At 34.2% G+C, this 23,626-nt stretch overlaps 1 protein-coding gene across 4 annotated transcripts in view; it reads left to right on the top strand.

Moving 5' to 3' along the window:
• The window catches only part of LOC129940229 (microtubule-associated protein futsch), a 96,829-nt gene that overhangs the window by 26,485 nt on the left and 46,718 nt on the right, over positions 1–23,626 (top strand). For all 4 annotated transcript variants that reach the window (XM_056048487.1, XM_056048490.1, XM_056048488.1 and 1 more), the window contains exon 3: positions 21,534–21,632. In XM_056048487.1, the coding sequence (XP_055904462.1) occupies positions 21,534–21,632 (99 nt within the window). The remainder of the gene's footprint in view (positions 1–21,533; positions 21,633–23,626) is intronic.

Here is a 23,626-nt window from a genome sequence, read left to right as displayed (position 1 = left end):
GTTCTTGTATTTCTCTTTAGGTTAGGTAAGGTTAGGTTAAAGTGGCTGTTCATTATGAAAAAGAATACACTTAGGCCGGGTTTAATGGCCTTTTGTGATACCACATGAATCTTGAGGCTTTTTTTCTAAGAAACCAGTTTGAGTCCCTTACGAAACTTGAGAGGCTGATTATGTTAATATGACTGAAATTGTTGTAGAAGAATTTTTCTAGGTAATTCTTGCGTTTTTGAGCTAGAGTAGGGCACGTACAGAGGAGGTGAAGAACTGTTTCATCTTCTTAATGGTCCGTACCGCTTCTGAAGTCATTTGAGAACACGCCTAGTCGCATGTCGTGCTTTCCTATTAAAAAGTGCTAGGTTTTGACACCAGCAATTGTCAACCGTGGTAGAATTGGTTGTACTGTACCCTTCCCGGCAAGTTCATCTGCCTTACAATTTCCTGGAATATCTCAATGGCCCGGCACCCAGCAAAGGTCAATATTAAGCTGTTGTAATATCTCCATTAGAGATGATCGATAGTTATGGACTGTTATAGAGTTTGAAGAGACAGAGTCCAGAGATATGATAGCGCCCTGACTATCTGAGAAAATACGGATATCAGATGTTTATATCACGTTTTCTTTAAGCCAGGACAAAGCTTTTTTATCGCTAAAAGTTTCACCTGGAACACTCAACAATGATTTGGAAGTTGGAAAGAGAGACTTAATTTAATTCATTTAGAGTACACACCTCCATCAACCCCTTCTTTTGTTTTTGATCTATCTGTATAAAAGTGAACTAATTCGCCTTTCAGGAATGCCCTATCCTTTCAGAAAGTTTTGGAAGGTATAGAAATTTGGATGTGTCTGTCGAATTGCTGATTTGATTCTGAATACCTAAGAATTACGGAGTGGCTAATGTTGTTGTTAATCCACTGCGACGAAGCTTTGAGGCGAATAGCAGAGCTTGCAGATATTTGTTTGCTAAGTATATCAAGAGGTGTAATTTAACTTCGATAGCTCGAACTTCGATAACTCGAATTTTGACATCTTCAACTATTTTGCTTGTATATCTTGAATACAAGTTTTCAAAGGCGGGATGAAAATGTCATCACTGCTAACGACGAAATCCATGACTTTACAAATAAAATTGAATTTTGGTCATTGTCTCTTAATCAAAACCAATTAGATTCATTTTCCTCGACACAATCTTTTGTTGAAGAAGTCGGATGTAAGATAAATATCAAGGATTTTATACCTAGCATGAAAATGGTGTTAGAAAAGTTGAAAGAAGAAATGTGTCATTACTTTTCAATGGAAGAGATATCGAAGAATATTGGGCCAAGGTGGATTTTTAATCAGTTTTTAAATGCAGTTGTAAAGGAGACAAAATTGGCAATGAAGCTCGAGAAAGTCTACTGGATCTATCTGCCGATGGAATGCTGCAATTGGTATTTAAGTCTTTCAATTTGGACACCTTTTGGTTAAAAAGGAAATTAGCATATGCTGGATATGCGAATTGACATTTGCCTCAATAGTCAAAATTAAAACTAAGGAAAGAAATCGCTTAAATTTGGAAAACGATTTAATTCTCAATGTAGCAAAAACGGATCCACGTTGGGAGGAATCGATCTCTGAAAACAAGCGCAACCCTCGCATTAAGATACCTTTTAATTAATTTGATACAAATGTTTAAGATGGATTATATCTCATAGGTTATTTTTGTTTTTTGTTTTTTGACAGAAATGAATATTTCCTTTACCATTTTTCTTAATAAACGTTTTTTAACTTCATTGGTTTGTTCAACTGCAGTATTTTCTCGACTTTTTAGAATTCCTCGTAAGAATCTTCGAGACCCCTTTAAAAAGGCTTTTATTTGAAAAACACTGGAGTAGGGTATCAGTGCTTTTTGTAAAATCGGCCTGGTTACCAATGTGTATAGCCTGTGGGTGATTCGAGGTTGTAAGTCCCCCTTTTATTACCAACAGCTTTTTTGCAAGAAAAGAGCAGTACAGTAGCTTTTTTGACTCTTCCTTGTAAATTGCGTTTCCAATTTAACTTTTTGTCTAAAATAAGACTCAGGTAGGTGCTTAGGGCCGTCTAAGAACTTTAATTGGATTCCTTTCACAAATGAAATTTTGTATTTCTTCAAAAAAAGGACTAATTAGGTTTTCGGTTGGTTATAAACCAGTCCACACCCATCAGCTCAAAGTATTAGTCTATCTGAGACAATTCGTAAGAGTTATTTTAAGGTGTTATGATGCTTTCATGAAACACCTATAGCAACGTCATCCGCATAGGCAATCACTTTCAAACCCACTGAATGTAGACCAGTTAGGATTTCATTTACCATAAGGTTTCAAAGGAGAGAAGATTATTCCTCTTTAACAAACAGAAGTTTTTTGTGGCAAAAACAATAATTTTATATTAAGATAGATAGACAGATAATTGATTTTTACAAACATTTTAAAAAGGCCAATTTAAAAAACAGAGAGACAAAAAAAATTACTAGCAAATTTAAAGCGTCAGGAGTCGTCATTCATAATTCTGGATCTATATCTTAACGCAACTTTGCAGTAGTTAAAGAGCTTGAAGACATCCATCTCGTTCAGCATACTAAGAACTTGTACCTCTGATAAAAAGTCACTTCCAAGAATATTTCTTCTAGTTTCCCTTAAAGAAGGACACGTTCCGACGAAATGTATGACGTTCTCTCTTTTTGCGAAATTACAAATAGGACACTGCAGTGGTAAATAGGGTCTGTGCGGTATGAAGTTAAGGTTGAGTAGTTCGCTTCCTAACTTGACCATTGGAAGTAGTTCCTTCCTGCGAGATTATGGTTGAGCCTACTGTAAGTTGTTCTGAACAAGGACCCAACTGCTTCAGCTGCATATTTTGGTCTACACTTCTCATCTACTGCTGCTATATCCTAGTACATAAGATCTTTACTGTGCGATACATCTTCCACATTTAAATTAAAATTTAACTTTCATCGTTCTGCGATACTCGACTACTAACTGTACCAGTGATTTTGGTCTTCTACAGCTTTTATTACTAGTAAGTTCATACTGTAAACGTGGAAGAGATAATCCGCTTTCATCTTTAGGGTCTTTAAAAAGAGGTCATAGTCCGGTTTCGAGCATAATCCCCTAATTTGGATAATTTTTTGGCAGACGAAATGTTCTCTTCACATAATGTGTTAAGAGTTTCTCCACCGTGTGAAAATTTTTGCATCCCCATACTTGTGAGCCATACAAAAGGATACTTTCTACAACTGCTTCAAATACCTTATATTTACTACTGTGAGCTATGTTTTCGTTCATAAAACATCTTTTCCATGAAATATTATTTACAGTTTTTGCCTCTTGTACTTTCTCACTAAAATGTTTCTCCAAATTCAGGTTTCTTAAAAAAATTACTCCTAGGTATTTGTATTCGTTAACACATTCTTTATCTTCTAAGTTGCAATTCAACTTTTCATTCGATGCAATTAGTCCACCCCCTTTATTTAAGATCATCACCTTAGATTTTTTAGTATTGACTGTAAGGTTCCAAAGACAGCAGTAGTGGTATACTCTATTTATCATAAGTTGTATGGTTTCTGGAGAATACGCAAAAATTACTATCCTGCTAAATCAACACCACCTGGAAGATAATCTACAAGGTCATCTTTGAAGAGCGAAAACAAGATGGGACTCAATGTACACTCCTGTCTTACTCCGGAGGTGGTTATGAAAAAATCGGAAAGCTCAGCTCCGTTCCACACTGCAGCCTGTTCCTCTATACTGCTCTTCAAGAGCGCGTCCGAACTTCAGAGACAAGCCCAGACTACATAGCTTGTAGAATGCTTGAGTTGATTGAGTCGAATGCTGCTTTGAAGTCAATAAAGAATGAATACAATTTTCTTCCCTGTTTAATAAAGCTTTCAGCTAGCCTCCAGACAATGAAAATATTATCTATTGTAGAGTACCCTGATCTAAAGCCCGCCTGAGTCTCTTTAAACAGGTTCAGATCTGCAATGCACCTTGTGAGTCTCTTCTGTAAGAGGGTTGTGAAAATCTTATAAGTCGAATTAAGAAAAGAAATTCCACGATAGTTCTTTTTTATGTATCGGGAAGATTATAGCGTCTCGAACGCCTTAAACGTTATTTTGGATCTTCTACCAGTCGACCTTTTTTTAAATACATAGTTTCTTGCAGCGCTATTAGGCTGAAGGAATCAAACAGCTGGTTCTCAAAACCTTATGTTCACAGCAACACAACGAAATTGATTCCCTCAGATATTATCTCGGTAGACACTGACTAGTTAGTAAGGGTTTCAAGGTTATTTTCCCATATTCCCCATGCCATCAGGATGACATCGTGTCGATAGGTTTCGACACAACCATCTTTACTGACGGTTCAAAGATGGAGTGCATACTTGGTTCTGGTATCTTTTCTGAGTCCCTAAATGTAACTAAATCCTTTAGGCTTCCTGACTTTGTTAGCGTTTTTCAGGCTAAACTGCTGGCAATAAATGAGGCATGTAAGATACTTAAACAAAGCCCTAACCAAAACCGAAACGCGACTATCTTCGCAGACAGTCAGGTAGCTGTCAAAGCTATTAACTCCGTCACATCCTCTTCTAAATTGGTCCAACAATGTCGCGATGAACTTGAGAGCCTGAATATTAACCTCGGTGTCACACTGATCTCGGTTCCGGGCCATAGTGGTATCGTGGGAAATGGACGGGCTGACGAGCTAGCCAAATAACAGGAATACCATTTGCACCCGCCGCTTTTCAATGTTCATATTCTTGTTTTCAAATCCGATTGCAATGAATTTTATAATTTTTAATATAAAATTTGGAGTCAAAATTCCAAATTGAACTTGAAATCACTCTCAATAAAATGAGACTTTAAAATCAATCACGAATGATAAACTCCGTAAAAAGGCAATTTTAATAAATGTATGGCATTTTCCACTTCGTTTTTTTTTTAAATGTAAATTGAGAATTTAAAATATCCTTCAAGTCCTGCGAAGGTCCTGTTTCAATATCAGAACATTTCAAAAATTCTATACGTACAAAAATATACAAAACTACACATATTGATATTCACATGTATTTCCTTTTTTTTCCATCGTCTTTGAAGGCAACAAAAAAAAAAAGAGAGAGGCCTTCATTTTGTGGATTTTAATTTAAAATTAAAATAAATTCGTGGTGTATGATAAAAGTGTATCTTTATATCTATAGCATTTCTTTTTGCAGTCTTATAACGTCATGTCATGTGATGCCAAGCAAAACAAGACCTCTGTGTCAACTGTGTTGGAAAACATTATACGAGTTTTCAAATAGATGAGATTATTTTAATTATTTTGAAAGTTGGTATGACGCGGCCGACGCGAGGCGACGACGACGCACGTGAAATAGTGTGTATACGATAATCATTGTAGGTACGAACATTTAGATACTTTTTATTTATATACAAGGAACTATAAGTTTTTTTCCCAATTTAAGTTTATAGAATTTTAAATTTTAACGAAATTTTAAATAAACACTTAAGAAAAGTAAGGAACGATTTAATGAAAGAAAAGAGGCTAATAACTTCCCACTAGTGCCTATAAAAACAAAGTATTAACTTCCCGTAGAAAGTGATTGAAATCCATCTGATATGTTGAATTGAAAATGTTGACGTTTCAAAGTCTCTAAATTCTAAATTGGAGGATTTTAGAGAAATGTCGGTGTTTGCGTGTGTACTAGTTCGTACGTCCGTTCGTTGAGGGACCAATTTTCATAGATCCGTTCGTTGAGGGACCAATTTTCATAACCCATATTTCAAAAACCATTCGATATATCGACTTCAAATAAATATAGATTTACAGAAAATAACACCTAAAGATTCAGAAAGGACTTTTAAAAAATCTCTCGAAACAATAACTAAAAAGCGTCTCAGTTCTAAACCAAAAACAAAATCATATTTTGGGAAGTAATTGAATCTATACGCATCTTGAGCTGAATTCAATTTTAAGGCTAAATTTTTGTGAACTTCTTTGGTAACATTTCGTTCAGTTGTGAACTTTAAACAAAACAACAAGAAACATATCAATATGGACAGAGTTTCAAGTGGACTGCTTGAATATAGTATAAACATTTTTATTTTTCTCACCCTTTAACGGATTACGAATCGATGGGATCCTTTACAAATATCACTCGACCCAAATCCTGCAAATATAACGAATTATTATTTTTTCACTTTTATTATAGAGACCTTCAGCTAAGCGGGTAGAATTGAAGTCTTGTATTTGAAAAGATTATTGACAAAAGTAGAACATAACGCCATCTGTATACTTAAACACGTACTTTTATCTGATGGAATTTATGTTAGAGGTGCAAAGTTGTCAATTTCCTTTTTCTTTAGAGATTATATCCCTATTACTCGTTTTGAAATCATGCAAAAGATTTTAGATTGTAGGGTTTTAAAGAACTTTAAAAAAAAACATGCGTTTTAAGCTTTCTGTTTATACATGGTAAAAATATTGCAGAAGCGTTTTAGGGGTTGAATTTTCTTTAGCAGAATAAACTGAAGAAGAACGTTTTTCAATTCTTACATTGTGAGATTACTACTTCACATGTCAATATGAACTAAGTCAATATCATATCGTGTTTTCGAAATGAACATCATATGCATTGTTTTTCTGCACCTTTGAGGAACCATTGAAAATACAAAAAGCAAGAGGGCTGAAAGTTATAATTTCAATACCTCGTTAAAGGAAATTACGGGCTGAATTTCGAATTAATTGTGCAAAGTTCTCATTTTTGACTTAAGAATCTTAAGTCACTTATTAGTTTTTTAACACGTTTTACTTAATTTTTAATTTTAATTTGTAAACAGCTGGAATTACTACAAAATATAAAGTCAATTCTTCAAATTTAAAAAAAAATTATAAACAAATTAAATTTACAATATTTCCAATTATGACTTGACAACCATTCAATCCCTCGGCAACATTCTAGTTCGTGTTTAATATTGGCTCTGAGCTATCCAACGTCTTCGGGTTGTTGGCATAAAGCAATGACTTTACGTCTCCTAGTGGCGTTAAATCGCACGAACATGATGGATAATCAACTTTTCCATTTTTTGAGATAAAACGCTCAGTAAATTTATTCTTTAATAAATCGATTTGACAGTGTACTGTGTGGCTTGTGGAACCATCTATAGGGTTTTTCAATAAGGGCGGGTAACTGTCATGTTAAGATGTCGTGGCGTTTGCTGTGTGGCACGTAGGGCCGTCCTGCTGTCGTCTAGGTCCATAAGGTTCAATTGAGGCCATAAGAAATTAGTTATCATCGTTATGTAACGCTCGCTGTTGACGCTGACATCCTCACTAACGTCGTTTTCAAAACAGTACGGACAAATTACGCCGCCAGCCACATCCAAATCATTCACTACTGCTTCCTTTATCAAAGCCCTAATTTAGACAGAGTATCAACTTTTCGTGAATTTGATGCTTTGTCTGATTCCATCCAAAGAATTGTTTCGTCCTATCCTCGCACTGAAATCATTGTCACCGGCGATTTCGCTGTACACAATTCTTCATGGCTTCAACATTCAGGCCAGATAATACCAGATGGAGTTGAGCCACCTAACTCAGCTGGTCAACGAGCCCACCTGAATATCGGACGTTGAAGGTCGAGCAGAAAACACTCTTGTTTCTTAAGTCTGACCGTAATAAGTACACTATTAGTGTTCTATCTCCTCTATGCACATCTGCCCATTGTGTAATATCAGCAAATTCCTCGTGTCAAAACTGTTCAGTTAAAGAAAGAGCTCCTAAGAGAACCGTTTGGCAATACGAGAAAGCCAACTGGGACGGTCTCAATAATTACTTCAGGATCTTTAACTGGTCACTATGCTTAATAGATAGTGACGTTGACGCCAGGGCTGATATGATCGCAAGTTAAATTCTCCTCGAACAGGGTTTAAAGTAAAAGTATCAGCCCTAAGGAAAACGCATGGTTTGATGCGAGCTGTCAAAAGGTTATTAGGGCCAAAGAGGTAAGTTTCCGTTGCTAGAAAGCCAACCGTAGGTACTGAGGAAAGCCGGAAAAAGTTCCAACAACCCAGGAAGGCCTGCAACGCCCATATTCGACGGACCAAATTTTAACATAGCCAAAAGTTACGGCAAAAAATACTGCAATGTCCCAAAGGCAGTAAAAATTTGTTTATTTGTAAAAAACATGAGAAATTCTTCCTCTTCTTCGGTTCCTACGCTCGTTGTCAATGACACTCCTTTTGTTAGCTCTTTAGAGAAAGCTAATCTCTTTGCTAGGCAGTTCGCCGCCAATTCTACGCTACCAGTGAGTGTTATAACTCCGCCTGTTAGTGATTCTATGGGACCAATCTTTTTTCGCACTCGTACTGTGGCAAGAGTCCTAAGAGATCTTAACACACATAAATCCGCTGGTCCGATTGGTATCCCCGCTATTGTTCTGAAGAGGTGTTCTTCAACGCTGGAAAAACCACAACTTAAGCTTTTTTATCTGTCCTACTCCTCAGGTCTCGTTCCTAGCGGATGGAAAACGGCATTTGTCCAGCCTATTCCCAAAAAAGGCGAATCTTCCTCACCCTCTAACTACCGACCGATTGCACTTACGTCCCTTCTTTCTAAATTCATGGAAACGCTGAATAATTATCAGCTCAAGAAATATTTTGAAGATCGAAAGCTTCTTAATGACCGCCAGTACGGCTTTCGAAGCAATAAGTCCACTTCTAATTTCATGGCTCATCTCACCGAACAGTGGAACAAATTTTTACATCGTTTTGGAGAAAGTAAGGTTATTGCACTTGATATTTCAAAAGCATTTGAGAGGGTTTGGCATCAAGCTCTCTTATCGAAAATGCGTGGTTTCGGTTTTCATGAGTCCCTGCTTCATTGGATTAGTAATTACCTTTCGGATCGTTCAATACAAGTAGTATTGGAAGAATTCAAGTCTGAAAACCTCAAAATAAATGCTGGTGTGCCCCAAGGCTCTGTTCTATCTCCAACACTCTTTCTCATTTTTATTAATAATCTATTGTCTGCAATTTCCAATCCAATTCATTGTTTCGCTGACGATAGTACTCTTAGCTTTTCATATTGGTTTCTAGACTCAACGACAAAATATGATAAGCTCATAAAATTCCGACCTAAATAGCATTAATTAATGGGGATTAAAAAACCCTTACTGAACGCAGAGAATTTAAATTGATAGGTGATAATATCATCATAAGTTCATTTACTTCGCTTGAACATCGTCGTATGGTTTCTTTTCTGACCCTTTTTTACCGTTATTTTACGGTTTATGATTTCGAGTAATAGCCAGTTGCATTCCTCCCATTATACAATTCGACCGTAATACTCGCGCATCTAGGAATGCTCATTAGTATACCCTCGAGTCCAACTTCGGCCGTACTGTCAAATACGGAGATTCGTTCTTTAACCGTACCACGCGAATGTGGAATGCCTTACCTACCTCTGTCTTTCCTAGTCATTGCAATATTCAGGAATTCAAAACCAATGTGCACCGACATCTCCTTTCAAACCCTCTCTCCTCTTAATAGTGCTCACACTGTATCTCTGCAAATTAAGGGTAGTAATATTCCCTTGAGTGTGCGCTTATTATAAAAAATAAGCAATTTGTCAACCCTTCTGATCTGCCTATAATTTACAAGGCCTTCCTTCGTCCAAGATTTGAATATAGAACGCCCAAAGGCATGTGCCTCTAAAACAAATTCAAGCATTTTGGACAGAATCCAAAAAAGAGCTTTGAAAATGATAGGCGATAATAATATAACCAAAAGAATTACGTTAATCGAATACCGTCGCAATGTTTCATGCCTTTCGTTGTTCTACCGATATTTTTATAGACAGGGTTATGTGAATTAGCCATTGCATTCCTCCCCTCAAACCACATCAGCTTAATTTCGGACGTATTATCAAGTATAGAGATTCTTTTTTTTACCGAACATCGAGAATGTGGAATGCTTTACACAGCTCTGTTTTTCTCCAACATTTCGATATTCGAAACTGTAAGACCAGGGTATTATTAAACAAAAATCGAAGTTGTCAAATCCCTATTGGAAAACCCTTTGATACATTACTTCGTCTTTTTCTCAGCTGATTTAAATTTTCAATAGCAAATTTTCAACTCTATAAAGTCAAAATATATTTTTAATTTAGAAAAAAATCTCTGGCAAAATATGAGTAAAGCAGAAAAAGATTGAATGAATAAATTCTATGATAGAAGATTTAATTGCACTTTTTAATTCCAAACAGTTTTATTGATGCGTGCGGGAATGTTGATTTGTTGTTAAAAATTAGCTGACTAAAGATACCATTGCATCGTTTTTAATTAATCCATAAATTAAAAACCTCCCAACCGTAATTCCCATATTTTGATACAGAAAAACTCTCAAGTCTCAAAGAGCTACGTACAGACATTTAATTTTTCCTCTGAGATATAGAAACTACTTTGGCAGCAAAAAAGGTTAAATACCGGATCGTTACCGGTATAATGAGACATTTATAAAATAAAGTAATACGTTTCATTGTTCTCTTGAACTCTGAGGACGGTAGGGTAGCTTTGAAACGATGTACTTTAGTTACGAACCATACACAATACTTTGATATTTATATTGACTATAAGAACAAAATAATGATGCTTAACATTAAGGCGATAAAGTTCGTAAATTATCTGCGAGTAAAACAAACATTTTGGGATCCGCACAGAAAAACGAAATTCACTCTCTGGTAACAAGACGAGAAACGGACAATGTATCTTTTCTTATTGCATTTTTATTTTTTTGATTTAAGGATGAATACGAAAAAAATATTAATAATTCAGTTCTACACAAATGAAGAAGGGACTTACGAATCTCTCTCAGGATTTGTGTTCATGGACTCTACTGGATCAATTTTGCATAGAAAATTTAAATGAAGGCAAACAGTAAGTTGAGACTTTCATTCATATTCAAGACAATTATTTAGCAGCCTGTATGCAAATGTAATTTTCAAAAAACATACATTTTGGTGTTTTAGTATGATTATAAAAAATATGATGAATGAAACTCTATTTTATAACAATTTCTTGGCAGGATTTCATTAATTTCGGGAAAATAAGATTAATTGAGCAAAACTCAACTGACCTCGAAGCTTCGTCGTGTGTTTATATTTATTCAGCTTAGAGAACTATTCAAATTTAAAACAGACGCTTCTTTTCAAAACAACAATTAATTTGACTATGTTCATTTTGGAAAACGTGTTATTTAGTTTCATTCCTATCTTTTGACCAGATTATATTTTGAAGATTTCTAAGAATTTTCTCATTCAGAATTGAAATATAAGAAGAATTCACTATTTAATATCTCCTAGCAATAAAATAAGCTTTGAATTTCTTCTCTTCCTTTTTAAAATTTGCAATGGATAAAACTTGAAAAATAGAAACAAACAAACTTTACTGTCAGAGTTTGACAACAAGAACGGTAAATTAGTGACTGTTTGTATTTCTGAAGGGATCGCTCCATAGAATCTGTCGCATCCGTTGCGGCAACTTATACTTTAAGGAATTGAACAGACCTAGTAGTTTGAAGTAATTTGAATTTAGCTGTCAAAATAACGCAATGCAACGCTTCCATTGGTGCACTCCAATCCGTTTCAAACGTCAATGTCAACGGATATGTTGCCGCAATGCACATGATGGATTCTATGGGTCGGCTTCTTGCGAATACAGACATTTCTGAAATTTAAAAAATTAAACTGACCAATTTCCTTAAAATAAGGATTTTTGAAATAATTTGCTTTTTAATATTTATGGCTGAATCACAAACATGCTTCAGCTTCGGCTTCACCTGACGTTTACGAATTCAGCCATAGGAGTTCATTGCATGCTACCACAATGGAGCTTCGACCTCACGTTTCGTTTGACAATCGTAAGGAAAAGAACGTTATGTGACTCCAAACGGAAGCTCTAGTTCAATTATCTGAACATTTGCTTTATCTGACAGCTCAACAGCTGTAAAAAAATGTCAACAATCAAAATATTTGCTCTTTGGAGGAATGAAATAATAGAACTGTCATTCAAAGCAACCTCGAAGCAGGCCCACCGTAACGAAGACGAAGCCGAAGCTGAAGCGTGTTTGTGATTCAGCCTTTAAGAAGCTAAACAAATATTAAAATGAAGAGTTTTCGAATAAGAGGTAACATTTTGAAAAACCCGCTATTTGGAAGCTGTCACTTTTGAAACTGTGATAATATAACATTTGACAGCTAAAAATTAAACCATTTGAAAATAAAAATCGAACGATACATCAACCCATTGAAGTTGTAAAAAGAAGAATTTCAAAGAATTGAATCAGCTGCTACTTATCCGGCGATAGAAAAATTGGTGAAAAAATTGAAGAGTGATGTGAAGAATTGGAAACATGTGCGCTGCTTAAGAATAATATTGCTGCTATAGCCCGCGGTGTTGACGAAAACTCACATATTTCAATATGTGGAATAAGGCAGTCCACAAATGACATATTACCGTATTTGGCATAAGACCTTGGATGCTAAGGATCCTCAAAATTTGATCAAGCACATTTTCGCCTCGGAAGCTACATTTATAAGCAGAATTGTCAGGTAAAGCTGATTACAAAAAAAGTCCTCAACTCTCTGTTCTGTTTTATGCCACAGGCTGGGAGAGTGTTGTGATTTGACCATAAACTGTTACTAGATTTCGCTTCCGTGCTTTGATTAATGTTTTTTTCTTTAAGTCAGGAATTAGAAGTTATTTATGTGGGTAGCTTTTGTTTTCAACATGATGATGTTTTGCAAGAAGAGCTTTTTGACCGTGTTAATTCTCGTGATGAAAATCAGCCACTAAGATCTCATAATTTAACACCTTTAGGTTTTTTAAAGATAAGATTAATGGATTAAATGTCCTTAAATATGTAATTCATGGCTACTGTTAATTGTATGTGTCTTTCCTTAATTTCTCTTTTTTTTTAATATCGGATCTGTTTGGAGCTTATATTCAAAAGTTTAGACATGCGAGTAAATGGCTGAGACATGCGATAGTAAATGTGGTGTTAGAAAACATGCATTTATTGTTAGACTAGGGGTTTTGTGATTAACTACATGGTTGTTAAAACTTCTACAAAAGAATTATTACTTAATTGTGATGCATTTATTACACCAGTTAATAGTTCTTGAACAAAGCCAAAATCATTATTAACCCTGTTTTGGGTTAGTACCTGGATTTTAAAGAAGTTTTATCCTATGTTCATAAGGACGAATGCTGTTAGGATCAAACCATTTTAAAGCCCTTTTAAGGCGAAACAGACTCTTTCCTATTCTTGTGAATCTCCTAAAAAGAAGTTTATATCTGGGATATGTACTCAAGATGGGGGTGGACCAAAGTATCAATTCTTTACCCTTTACCAATCATCGGATAATTATTGTCCGTGAAATCGAGAGATTAGAATTCAAAAGAGTTTGAAAAATTGCGTTTTTTCAATGGTTTTTGATGGCCTTAATTGAAATTCCGACTTCAAAACAAATGTACTCGTATCAAGTCAAGTTTTTGAAATATTACTTTTTTAAATTCGAAAAACGAGTATATAAGGGTTTTTGAAGACATTTATAACGTAGATTTTTTCTTCAATAAAATACGTAATGGTCTTCCAAATTTGTAATCTTTTTACTAAATGTTCAGTTGAAATATTTATATTATTTCAAATAATATTCGTAAAATCTTCTTAAGTTGTTAGATTTCACCATTTTTAAAAAATTTGAAGAAAAAACTTAACCCTTTATGATAAACCGGTTTTTAACATAAAAAGAGGTTTGAAAGTAAGTTTTAAGTCTAAAGAGTTCTCTTATGTTGAAAACGGGTACTTTCAAAACTTGAGCAACTAGTAAAGTAAAAGTTTGGATTCGGAATCAGCACTTTATTTTAAGTTTATAATGTAGTTGTCAAAACTATAAAAGAATTGAAATCAAGGTTTGTTTAAAACTACATATAGAGTCCAATAAAGACTAGAACTTCCAGAAACTAAGTAAGATACTAAAATTATTTAAATTGTACCTAGAAAAATAAGATTTTTACTTCTAAAAATCATTAAACAATTTATTATTACGAGATATTTTGAGTTTAAACTTTAACTTTTAACTTAAAGACCCCGGCTTTGATTATAATTAGCATTATTTAAGGGGCGTGTTTTTTTGGCATTCTATAAATAGTAGAGTAGAACATTTCCAAGAAAACCCATCGGCAGTAGCTAGATTTGTGTATTTAAGAATTGGTACAACTGAAAGAAGAATTGTCAGAATAATAATAAAAAAAAAATTCAGCAAAAAAAAACTAACCAAAACTAATAAAATGTACAATTTTCGAGAAGAAATGGAAAGAAAACATCTGGAAATTGAGATTCTTAAAAAAAAGTTCATTTAACAATAGCAGCTTTTGCTCGAATTGATCGAGTCTAGTGCCAGCGGGAATGAGTTCATCCCAGGAATGCTTTCACACTTGGCGCTCGATTTCAAAGTTTTGACCAAACAATTTGGCATAAAATAAAAACTTCAAGAAGGGGGTTTGTTCATAGACTACTACATTAACATGTGGTGTTGAAGCGAGCTTGAAGCTAAATAGTCCATTTTCATTAACAAAACTAAATAATATAAGCAGTATAAGATTGATTTGTTTCCCCAATGGAAAACACACAATTCCCAATGCACAACTACTCAACGAACACAGCCATCGAGATACAAATGCAATATCAATCGTACCAAAATTTGAGAACGAAATCACATAAGATCCATTCGAGACTCGTATAAATGTCAAAAACCCATCCGTAGTAAGATTCTACTTTAACTTTTATTGGTAGTATTCATACTGCGGATATTGTTTAGTGTTATTCGTTTAAAATCCTATTATACTATGGATAGATTTTCCAACAAAACACGGGTAAAAATATGATAGGAAAGTTTTAAGTTGAGATTCGAATTTAGGACCTCTTAATCCTTGTTTTTTTAATTCGTTACCAATTCTTATTACTTTTAATATAAACTTTAAATCTAAAAACTTAAACTAGACTGTTAAAAAATATTAATTTGCAATTTATACTTTTTATATTATCATTTGGTGAATTAATACAAGAGTGACATTTATTAAATATTTTAATTAAGTAATTTAAGGGACTATGTACACCATAGTTTGATCTGCTTAAATAAGCATTCAATGGTTCCTGGAGTCTTATACTTGAGCGACTAACACTAAAGTTCAAACTACCAAGAACTGATGTTGATGAAATTTGTCCGTTTACTATTATAACAATACTATTTTTATGATCGAAACCAAGTAATTTATAAATAAAACAAATAGAACAGGACCAAGGTGACTACTCTGTGGGACACCAGAATTTACAACAAATGAACTGGAACACTCATAACGAAGTTTAACACTATAACGTCTATCTTGCAAATATGAAGAGATCCAGTTTATGAAACAGTTGTTGTTGTGATAGTTTTAAAAGTTATGTTTTATGACACAATTTGTCAAAGGCCTTGCTGAAATCAGTAATGATACAATCTACTTGTTCACGGGTTTCAAAAACATCTTAGCAGAAGGACGTAAAGTGAAACAGATTAGTAGTTTAACTCTTTTTAACAGTGAAAAGAAAAGACGCTACAAACGATTGACTCAAACAGTTTAAGCATTACAGATAGTTTAGCAATAATTCAGTAGTTCATTATTTCGTTTTTAGGACCTTTTTTGTGTACTGGTATTATGAAGGAGATCTCCCAGATAAAAGGAAACAGCGAGTTACTCAAACACGTGTTCACATTTCTTCAAAATGGATGTTGGTACACCACCGTCGCGTCGGGACTAAAACATTCGTCAAGTTGTAGGATACTATTGAGGACAATATCTTTATTTATAACGAAATTGATAGAATTGAAGTTAGGGACAATTAAAACAGTGGTAGATGCGTAAGGAAAACTAATAGTATTATAATCTACAAAAGCAACTTTGAAGTAGTTTGCAAACTTGCTGGCAATTATTCTCGGGTCTATTTGATGTCGAATCAGTCATTAAATTAGGGTACTCACATGCAATTTTCAAAAATTGTCAGGATAACTTTTAAGAAATATTTGACTGTTAACAGTCGAATTGTTTTTTCCTGGCAACTATATAATTCCCAGTTGCTCTATGTATCTTGGATTATATGGAATCTCGATTTATTTGGGAAAATATGCGTCAAGACGAGGTGTAATGGTCATGTTCTGATGAGCCCAACCATTACATCGGGGTTCATATTCATTTTTGTGATCTAAAAACATATTTATTAAAATTACTTTTATGGTTTAATTCAATTTTCCGAATGTAGTCATCATATAGGATGTTCGAGTAGTCAGTGAAAAGTTGTTTTATTATAATGAACGTCCTATAATCATCATCAGTTCCTGTTTGATTATTCTTTATCCAAGCTTTGTTCCATGTTTTTTTTTTTAAGTTTTTAATGTGAGTATCAAACCATGGTAGAACACTCAAGTTATTTCGAGTCTTTTTAAATGGAATAGTTTTGGAAAAACAGTCAAAAACAGTTAAATAAAAAATGTTACACATATCAATATTTAAGTTACAAAATAAGTGATAATAAGTTAAAAAGGTCTTAAAAATTACACCTACTAAAGTTGAATTCTAGTTTGTTGTTATAAGACAGCATATGAGGTGAAGCCATTCAGGATAATGGCGATCTTCGTCCACAATTTTGACAGCAGAAAAAATCACAGCTGCTTCAGAGCATATTTGGTTTTGGAGAAAAATACCCGATCGAGTGTTTTTTCCAAAACAGTTCTTAACACCGTTCAGTTGACTTAAACCTAATGAAGACATAATAAAAGCTCATTTGAAGAAGACGCATTTATTGGAACGTTGAAGTTATCGTCTTCAATTTGAATCCAATTGAGATTGGGTAAATTAAAATCACCAACAACCAGTACTTCGTCTTCAGGTTCCAAAGTAATGGTAGATCAAGGGATTCAATATTAACTGAAAGATGGGCTTTTAGTTTAGCTAAAACAAAAAAATAGATTGATTCTAAAAGAGGTTTACATAATTATTTCTGTAAGCGATAGCTTCAGTAACAATGCAGATAAGAACTTTCCAATCACTTTTCGAAAATAATTGGTTTCCGCCAAACAATGATTCAGTTAGCTGTATACAGTTCTTAACATGGACTCTTTAGCACGGTTCAGAGAATTTTGAAGAATTTGTTTGTCAACTACTGATATGCAGTCATAGAATTTATCCTTCCATGAACCAAAGTTATTCAAGGCTAAATCCAATGTTGTATTATATTTAGCAGCTAATACTTGCCAACCTTTGAATGGCTTGTAACAACGCTGAAGTGCAATTATGAGTACTTTTCTTTGAAGATTATAATAATCTCAAAAATCACTTTAAAACGTTGACAATATAATCCGCACATCCCTTAAGGTTTTTAAGAAAATTGGAAGTAGTCCAGATTCGACATGTATTGTATAGTAAGGTGTGTTTAAAGTGGCCTTAAATACACGTTTGAAGAAATATATCTTCATTGGTATAACAGGGTGAACCTTTGATTGTTGCATCAAATACTTGTAAACTTAACCAAATGCAGTTAATGGCGGATTTCGCAACTGATGTTGTATATTTTATATAGGTCCCATGCTTAAATTTTGTGTTATTGTAAAACCTAAGAATTTAAATTTTTTAACTACCTCTATTCTTTCACCATTAAGGTTCCAAGAACGGTCCTTTCTGACATTAGGATTATGAGATCTAAAAACCATAATCTTCGACTTTGAAGTATTTATTTGAATATCCCAAAAGTTACAATACTGTTTAAGCTTGTTAATTTGCAGCTATAGAGTTACCGGATTATCAGTAAGAATGACAAGGTCATCCGCTTACAAAAGCACCTTAATAAGCAAATCTCCATAATATACACCCCCTGAAATACTGTATCCAATTTCGTTAATAAAAAGTGAGAAGATAAAAGGACTCAAAACGCAACCTTGCGGGACACCGACTCCCGTCTTAAATTGCTGCGAAGAGATTCTTCCATTAGAACCTACCGCTGTTGTATTTGAAAGACGTTTCTCATATATTCTTAAAAATTGTGTTGATAATCTATAAAAAAAGCATAGAGATTAGTTTCCTTATCCAAAAAACGTTTAGCGATATTAGTTAGAGTAAAAATTTGATCAACTGTAGAGAGGTTAGCTCGGCACCCAGTCTGAAAACAACTTATTTTGTTGTTTGTTTTAACCCAAGGTATAAGTCTAAGATATAGCATCTGAGTAAACAGTTTTCGTAATGAATTGAGAAAAGAGATACCTCTGTAGTTTTCGGGGAGATTAGGATCCCCTTTTATAGATCACTAAAATGGATGACTCTTTGAAATTCTTTGGTATTTTTTCGTTGTTGAACACTCGGTTAAGTAAGAAGAGAATTGTGAGCTGGCATTTTTCAAAAATTCGACTCGGATGCCATCTAAACCCGAAGCCTTGTTTTTTTTTCATTTTTTCTAAGGCAAAAAGTAGTTTTGGCATTGAAAACTGAGTGTCTAGTTCTTCGATGTAAATAAAAGGTAACGTGACTTCCTTATGGTTGTAATAATAGACTTAGTTGATTCATCGATTGTATTCTCAAACGATAGCGAAAGATCGATTGAATGTTGATTCAAATGTTGCCTATAAATATTATATTTTTTACCAATCCAGCGCAATTTTGAATCGGTTTGTTCTTGAGAATTAATTAGTTTTGATTTAAACTCACATGAGACACAAATGGGAAGATGTGATGAATAGTTAGCAGAAATAACGTTTAAATCTTTTACTGGCTAGGCAATACTTGATATCAGAGCAACCTTGACTGCTAATAAAAGTAAAGTTTCCTATATTACCACCTTTTGATACTCCAGTCAAGACAAAAACCCAAAATCCTCAATTAAATCGATTAAGTAATTACCATTCGAGTTTGTACTGTTATCAAATGAGTTTCTTCTGCACGAGAGATGCTCAACATTCATAAAAGGTGTGTTTTGGAATTCCCCTATCCTTTGGTCTTTGTCCGTAGTCCATTTACGTTTTGGTAGTAGATTAATATCTTTTTAAGCTGGATGGATTCAAGTCTGAAAACCACAAAATAAATGTTGGGATGCCCCAGGGCTCTGTTCTATCTCCAACACTCTTTCTCATTGTTATTAATGATCTCCTGTCTGCAGCATCTAATCCAATACATTGTTTCGCTGACGATAGTACTCTTAGCTTTTCATATTCGTTTTTAGATTCACACCCCTCTTCTTCGGATGTGGAACTGCAACGACAAAACATGATAAGCTCATTAAATTCCTAGCTAAACACCATTGTTCAATGGGGACTAAAAACAGCGTGGAATTTAATGCTTCGAAAACGCAATGCTGTCTTGTATCGTTAAAGCGAAATATACCCCCTGCCATTATCTATAAATGGCACTTGCATCGAGGAAACTGAACATCTCGATATTCTTGGTATGTGTATCACCAACCACCTTTTGTGGAACGATCACATACGCGATGTCGCCAAAAATGCCGCAAGATGTTTGGGTTTTCTAAGGCGATGGAAGAAGTTTTTCTCCCCTTCTGATCTGGGTGTTATTTACAAGACTTATATACGTCCAAAGCTTGAGTATAACTCCCATATCTGGGCTGGTGCTTCTCCAACTTACTTAAGACTCTTGGACAGTATTGAACGTAGAGCATTTAGACTGATTGGTGATATTACCATCATAAGATCATTTACGTCACTTGAACATCGTCGAAATTTTTCTTGTCCCACCCTGTGTTACCGTTATTTTAATGGTTTATGCTCTAGAGAAATAGCCAGCTGCATTCCTCCCCTTAAACAGTTCAACCGTAATACTCGCGCTTCTAGGAATGCTCATCAATATACCCTCGAGCCCAACTTCGGTCGTACTGTCAAGTACAGAGATTCGTTCTTTAGCCGTACTATGCGAATGTGGAATGCATTGCCACACTCTGTCTTTCCCAGCTATTGCAATATTCAGAAATTCAAAACCAATGTGCACCGTTCAGCTTTGTCTGATACTGACGAAAAGGGTTGTTCGACTTATTTATAAATTCATGAACTATTACTCCTTTAGGCCAAAACGATGCTGAATGTAAAACATGTAAAATTGAGTCAGGTGCACTTATTTAAAAGGTCGAATACTTAGTATGGTTACGATGTAAAATTTTCTCAACATTTAACCTAAATGGGGACCCCAGCTTTTCGGACAAGTGACGGTGCAAGTTTAGAAAGAAACAATATTATAATAAAAATTTAATTAGGTTCATTTTCAAGTCCCTATTTTTGTAGCTCAATAATGTTACATACAACATACTATTGTTATTGCAATTAGTTTGATATTTGGAAACATTTCCATACCCTCTACGTTGCAAATCAATATCTAAAATATACTTTGTAAACTTAATTAAATTCAAAATTTGAATAGCTTCAAAGTCGCCAATGTGAAGTTATTAGCGTGGGCCTTATCCAATTATTTTGTTCACTAAAATAATCAGCAAATGTGTTTGTATAATGTCCTTTGTACATATGTATCTATACTATGCAAGGTTTTATATAAACAAATTATCGAATATAATGATATTATTTTATCGGGATATGAGAGTATTTCAATACATTTTTCTATTTCAGTTTAAATCTAAAACCCAGTTGACAACCATTTTTTCCAAAGAAAACGAAATGGTCTATCTTTATTTATGTATGTTCATATATTCAAGTACATAATGTATTTACAACTAAAGTCATAAATTAAAAGAAGCCTCATAGTCGATACAAAAATAGGTATGGTACACCAGTGCGTATACGCAATTTTCTATTTTCTATTTTCTGTGCCACACTTTCCGGATTCTGTTTAAATTGGATTAGACAAATGCTTAGTGTTGGTTGGACATTTATTTTGTTTGATTATAGCTTCATACATTTATATGACATTAAATAAAGAAAAAAAAGGAAGAAATAGATAACCTTGATACAGTATATAGATTAAAAGTTATACCTACCTATGTATGTGCAGTGTATATATTGTTCAACTACCTAATTATTAACAATACTACCAATATGATGGAAAGCAGATTTTTGTTTTGTCTTCTTGAAGAGGAATTCTTCCATCAAAATAAATCCGAAAATTAAAATCCCTCAAATGCAGCATGATGTACATTTTAATATCCATCTGCCAGCAAGAAGGATCAAAAGGAAAACAAGAAACAACAACAAAAACAAATAAAAGGGATGAAGCATTTTAATTAGCAATCAGAACACGTCTGCTTAAATAAACAGCTTAATTGTTCACGCGATTGTGTACCTCTTGTGGAAAATGTTTAGCTTTCATTTCGTTTTCGTTTTCATCTCATTCTATTTTGAAACATTATGTTTATCTATATATCTACTCGTATATGTATAAAATTGTGAAATGAGAAAATATTGTTTTTTTTTTATTTGTTTTACAGGATTTCTCTCTTGGGATGTATCCGATTGTCATGTCGACCTAGAGGATGAACTCAATACAATTACACAACATGCCCCAGAGGGGGAGGAAGCTCGACACGGTAAGTGAAAAATGAAACAACATTTTTGGTTTGGATTTTCCAACATACAAAAGCGACCATGATGTACATAGATACATCTATATCTATATTCTACAATATATACTCGTGCATGTATATGTATGTAGATATATTATAGGTGGATGCAACAAGGACGAAAACGTGTGCAAGTACCTTATATATCGAGCTTTGCTTCACAACAAAAATTAAAAAAAAAAATAAATAAAGAAACAAAGTAACAACTTACGAACGTTAAGGGGCTAAAATAAATATACATACATACATACATATTTACATGCACTATATTCCATTATATTTGACAGTATTTTTAGGTTTATGTCTACAATAAATCCTTGTTAATACATATGACTATATATGTATGTAGGTATATATGATAAACCATGTCAGATTTCATTCAAGGTAGCTTTAGTAGATGTTATGAATTGAAATAGCACAAAATAAGGACATATAACATCAGCATCATCATCATCATCAATGTTCGTCGTCTTCTGAGAAATGCGCCATTTGTGATGCTATATGAATATTGTACAGTATATAAATAGCAATCGAATATGAAGCATGCTACTTGTTTGCTTAGCGATATCCGATTTTGATACCTGTTTCCTACAAACAAGAAAATTGTGAAGGCAGTTCCACTCAAAATATCGATAAGGTGATTGAACACATTTGCGTTTGAGTAAAGCTGATAAAAGGGCTTACATATTTTTGTCACAAGCTTCAGAACTGTTGAAATGAAATTGAATGCCTTGAAATGAGTTTTCTGACAATACATGTTTGCCAAATGATGATTATCTATAGCAATAGCTAAATGCCTTTTAATAAAAACTGTGTGTTTTCGGGGTTGTTCGCTGACAAGCCCCTGACGTTTCTAAAAGTATTTTCAAACCGAAAACTGTCAGTTTTTACAAATTGGTCCACCCGTTGACAGATATTGTAAGAGAGATTAAAAGTTTTGTTAGTAAAAGTAAGTAAAGTGAAAATTTAAAATATTGCAACTCCATCTACAAAAAAAATCCTGGGCCTATTTCACCAACCGTACAACTTACAAGAACAATTTTTTGATCTGTAATTTATTAAAGCAATTTTTTAAGATGGCATTCATTTTCACCAGGTATAAAATCTATTTAACACACTGTTTCAAAACAAAAAATTGTACCAAAAGTTACATAGGTCTTGATCCACATACAAAACATATAAAACAAGGCGGAAATTTGTTAAAAAATTCTTCGGTGAAAAAGAAACCCGAATAATTCAAACGTCACATATTTTTACTTGTAAGTTAGAACTTTTGGTGATTTAGAAAAGAACTATCACAAGGTTCATTTTGTAACATTAAATGTATCGAGTTTGTACAAGTTTTTTGAAAATTTAAATAGGCCCCTGGATTACTTTTAAAACATTTTCACGTAACAATTTTCTTTCAGACACTGTTAGATGACTTAAGTACTGACATCTGACATTCGAAAGCGTTCGTCATTCTTCTAAAAAAGAGGTTGACTATGATGACATTTCGGTAGAAACAGCCTTGCACACTTTGTAAGAATTATCGAATACTCCCTAAAGCAAAAGGAATATACTATGGTGGCCTTGCTGGATTTTGAGGGCGCTTTCAATAACGTTGACACATCCGCTATCACTTCTGCTATGACGACCCTAAACGTCGAATACTCACTCTGTGAGTTGATTATTCTAATGCTTAAATGCAGGATCATCAATTCTAAGTTTAGGGAATTTTGTACGAAAAGGTCTGTCGGTAGAGGCACTCCGCAAGGTGGTGTTCTGTCCCCTCTCCTTGAGAGGAAAGGCTACAGAGTGGCCGATGATGTTACTATCGCCGTCATAGGAGAACATTGTAATACACTGAGAGACCTCCTTCAAAACGCACTCAATATGCTCACTAGATGGGCCACTGCGGACTTAGTATTAATCCTCAAAAAACAGACCTCGTAATTGTACCTCCTTCAATAAAAGGTGTA

Source organism: Eupeodes corollae, chromosome 1, assembly GCF_945859685.1.
Source record: "Eupeodes corollae chromosome 1, idEupCoro1.1, whole genome shotgun sequence".
Classification (NCBI taxonomy): domain Eukaryota; kingdom Metazoa; phylum Arthropoda; class Insecta; order Diptera; family Syrphidae; genus Eupeodes; species Eupeodes corollae.
Note: the sequence above shows the minus strand (reverse complement) of the source record. Positions and strands in the feature narration are given on the sequence as shown.